General features: G+C 43.0%; 1 protein-coding gene across 2 annotated transcripts in view; it reads left to right on the top strand.

Moving 5' to 3' along the window:
- Window positions 1–316: 316 nt before the first annotated feature.
- PTPRO (protein tyrosine phosphatase, receptor type O) overlaps window positions 317–4,231 on the top strand; it is a 268,013-nt gene continuing 264,098 nt past the window's right edge. For both annotated transcript variants that reach the window (XM_008067533.2, XM_021717326.1), the window contains exon 1: window positions 317–855. In XM_008067533.2, the coding sequence (XP_008065724.1) occupies window positions 781–855 (75 nt within the window). In that variant the 5' untranslated portion in view covers window positions 317–780. The remainder of the gene's footprint in view (window positions 856–4,231) is intronic.

The following is a 4,231-nucleotide window of genomic DNA, read 5'->3' as shown; positions in this document are numbered from 1 at the left end:
AGAATGGAAGCAGAGAAGGAGGGCAATACCCTTCCATTTCTCTCTGTCTCTCTGTCTCTCTCTCTCTCTCTCTCTCTCTCTCTCTCTCTCTCTCTGTCTCTCCCCCCCCCCCCCCCCCCCCACTTCTACAATCACAACCACTCTAATGTTACTGATCCTTTATAACTGCAGTTGAGGACAGACGTAGGGAGATTGAGAGGCAACTGGGAGATTGAGAGAGAACTGGGATCTAGCGTTCCTTTTGCTCAAGACGGGTTGGGTTCAGAGAAACCCCACAGAACTGAGTCCTGAGATTGTGGGAAGGTTTGAGGCGGAGCCTGCAGTGGGGGCTGTCCAGCAGTAGGAGGCAGCGGGCCGACCCTGGTGGGCTGGGAGGCTGCTGTCACTTTATAAGTCGGCAGCCGGAGTGAGAGTGTCCCCTGCTGCCAGAGGACCACAGCCGGCTGGGCGTGGAGCTCCCGCCTCTCCCTTGCCACGCGGACCCCTGCCTCCTCCCGCGGCCGCGGTAGTGGCGGCGGCAGAGCCTCGCCCACTCCAATCCCCTCCCTCTCCACCCTTAGTCATTAAAGAAGAGCAGCGCCTGGCACGTTCTTAGAGGACCCCGGGCGCAGAGGAGGAAAGGGAGCAGGCGCAGGGGGACTGGAGAGGCAGCATGCGCCCGCCGGGAGCAACCTTGGCGCCCACGGTCTGAGGCTGCAACCCCAGTTCGCCATTGTGAGTCGCCGCCGGGGGATCCCGCGAGCGCAGCCGTCCCCCCACCGGGTCCCCGTCCACGCAGCGATGGGGCACCTGCCCGCGAGGACGCACGGCGGCCGCCGCCTCCTGCCTCTACTCTGGCTCTTTGTGCTGCTCAAGGTAGGGGAATCCCTCGCCCCTTCTCCCCGCGGTCCGGGCAGCGGCCGCGCTCCGGCGCCCTCGCTCTGCCGTGGGGAGCGGCGCGCCCAGGGCGCGATGGCCCCGCCGCGGGGAGCGCCCTCCGCGCAGCCTGGGCGCACGCTTTGTTGTCCTCGCGTGTGAGTGTTCCTGGTGGTCTGCAGGGACGGGGGAGGAAGAATAAGGGAAGTTTGCTGCCTCCAGCTTTCGCTCTTTGTGCTCTTTTACCGCCACTGCTATCCACATCCAAGGTGGGCTTATTGGAGAGTGCTTTCTCAGGCAAAATGAGGTCACTTTCCTTTCTGGTCTCTGCTGCACCCCGACGCCGCTTAACCTTTGAGCCCTCCCCGCGCGCAGTGTGTGGCTGCTTTGTCTTAATTTACCTTCGGCTGGGATTATACACTGGGGGAGGGCAGGGGACTGAGCTCCCTGGTCACAAATGGACTGCCAGGACTGGGACGAGGGCATGATTTTCTTTGAATAAGGAGTGTCAGGTTGAGCTTGGAGAGGAGTCCTCTTCCCCAAGACCTATCTCTACCCTGATAATTCCTTTTAAAAAGTCCCTAGACTTTCCCCACTATATTTACCTCCAAATCCAATGGTAGAAAAATATATATAATTAACTTTTTTCCTATCTTTGGAATGTGGCAGCCTCGGGGTTTTACTTTGAGAAAAATGAAAAGAGAAAGGACTGCTTTAAAAAATCAGTTTGACAACTATGCCGTTCATAAAATTTTTGAAGGAATGCCAGCTAGATGTATTTTTGGAAGGTGATGCGAAGTTATGAAATGATTGTTTATCACTCGTGTCTTCAATGGGTCTACTTTAGTTCTGCCATTAGTCATTTTCTCTTCTCTGCAAAGCAAACTCAAGAATGTCGACAGGTGACCCGGAGCTATCCTTTCAGCACCACAGTGATACCTACCCTAGAAATAGATGAAACATTAATGGCTGCAAATGTTTTCTTACTAAGGAATCACTTCTTGCTCATATGCACCATTAATTATAAATGCATGACAAGCATACAGTGTAACAGGACCAATGGATTGAGAATAGCACTCATTTTAAATCCTCCATATTTTCAGTTATTTTAATGTGAAATAGAAAAAATAGTTTCAGGGAGAAACAGCAACAGAGTGCACAAGTAAAATCTTAAATTATATTTAATATGATGTTACATTTTTATTAAGTCATCAATAATGATCTTATTTTAAAATATGGTAAATAATAAGTTGTCATGTTTTCCCCTTAGAAGGTTGTTCTTTAGTCCACATCACAAATAGATTAGACTCATTAAGTTGTCTATTAGTCATTTTCTAGCTATTTGTCAATATTTGTCACGACTGTTGTATCTATGCAATACTTGTATTAAACACAAAATGAGAAATCAAGTCTCCATGCATTTTACTGAGTAACAGTTAAACCTAACCTTTGTCCCAACTACATGTTTTTGCTTGAATTCTTCATAATGAGTGAAAATTCCAGAAATGACAGAATGATTCATTTGGGAGTAAGGGTCGGATTCTGCAATTAAAATGTAAAACAAAGTGGTAAAATATCAAACATGATATTAGAATGAGAAAATGCTGTCAGTTATGGCATACTGGTAGTATTAGTGACTGAAATAAAAGTCCACCCTGTTTCACATAATAGGTATATTTCTGAACATTTGCAAGTGTTAATTATAGTAAGCTGCATCACAGTTAACTATAATTGGCAAATACACTGGCAAGGTTTATCATTTAAATATATGCTATTATATTGGATGAATACTTTTTAAAGAAAAGTCATTATTCTTTATTTTATGTGAATGCAATATTTTTGTCACATGATATAAAGTATACCAGAGGAGGGAAGACACACACACACACACACACACACACACACACACACACACGCAATACCCACTATGTGCCAGTCTTCTGTTTGATTCTGTTTTCTTACAGATGGCAAGAGATGTTCAAAATGATAAATTGGGCCCACAGTGTAATAGTTTACTTTTAGGGGATTATCTGTTATATGATGCATTGGGTGCATAGGATAATCTCTCTATAATATGGAGATTTCTTTTGAATTCAAGGTCCTAAACAAATGCCAGTAAAATAAATCTACCCATGCAGGTAGTGACAAGAACATGAAAAAAAAATCATTATTAAATACCATATTGTCAATTGAATCTCAATATAAAATCTAAAAAGGTCCACATGTGCTGCATCATAAATAAAACATTCTCCCTGCCCCCAGGAAAATCTCTATAGTTTTCACTACAGCCAATACCTTTTTCACTACTTCATACGAGAATCTTCTGTATAAAAGTGAAAATCTCTGAGGACTATGTCAGAGAAATTCAAAGGCTTAATTTATAGTTTTAGAAACAGCTGCATATAAGTGGTGAAAATAAGCTGCATATAAGTGGTGAAAATATAAGTGGTGAAAATAAGCTGCATATAAGTGGTGAAAATATAAGTGGTGAAAATAAGCTGCATATAAGTGGCGAAAATATAAGTGGTGAAAATATATGAAAGTTTGAATCTGTAAAACATGGCTATGACTAGTTTCATTGAGAAAGCCTACATGTGACTGACCATGGAAATCTTTGTGTATTCTTCCTTATTCTTATCTGTGGATTAATGAGGGCACATATAATCAGACATTCAGATTGTCTAAATCATCCACTATGCATTAGGAAGCTAATATCCGCATAACAGAGTTTGCACACACACAATGTTGATTATGACAAATTTTAATTGTATGTCAATATTGATGGTATAATACATAAAAAGAAATAAAAATGGAACTCTATTATCAAATGAGAGCCTGAAATTTCACGGTCTTCTCTATATGATTGCAAATGGGGTCTTTATCTGGTGAGTCTCCCTCTTGTGCATTGTTCCTTAATTCCCAGTGAAAACACTGTAACTTCCTTCACCTATCTTAACTACAGTTCTCCCTGAAAATGGCTTACTGTATCAGTTTACTCTATATCTGTACTTTGTCAGCTAAGATATAAATTGCAGAATATAACATTATAGGAATTTGAAGTCTGTCTTCCCTGAAATGTTGCTTTTTAGTAGTCATCTGGAATATTTCCCTAAACTCATAGGCTTGGCATGTATCTTTTCTTTTTTAACTTCCTCTTTATATTTCCTTCCATTTTTGTTCTTGCCTGAAATGTCATCAAAGAATATTGCATTTGAAAAGGGCCTCTGCATTTTTTTTTTCCAAAATGTTTTATGTTTAATTCTGTAAAGCATGGGTGTTATGATACTGTTCATTCTACTCTTATCCAGGAGAACTACCCACTTTCCATGGTCTGTCTGCCTTTCTCCACTTCCCTGTCTCCTCCTCCTCCTCCTCC

This window comes from Carlito syrichta, unplaced genomic scaffold (assembly GCF_000164805.1).
Source record: "Carlito syrichta isolate Samal-C Ts95f unplaced genomic scaffold, Tarsius_syrichta-2.0.1 Scaffold309689, whole genome shotgun sequence".
Classification (NCBI taxonomy): Eukaryota; Metazoa; Chordata; class Mammalia; order Primates; family Tarsiidae; genus Carlito; species Carlito syrichta.
This window is presented reverse-complemented; position numbering and strand designations above follow the sequence as displayed.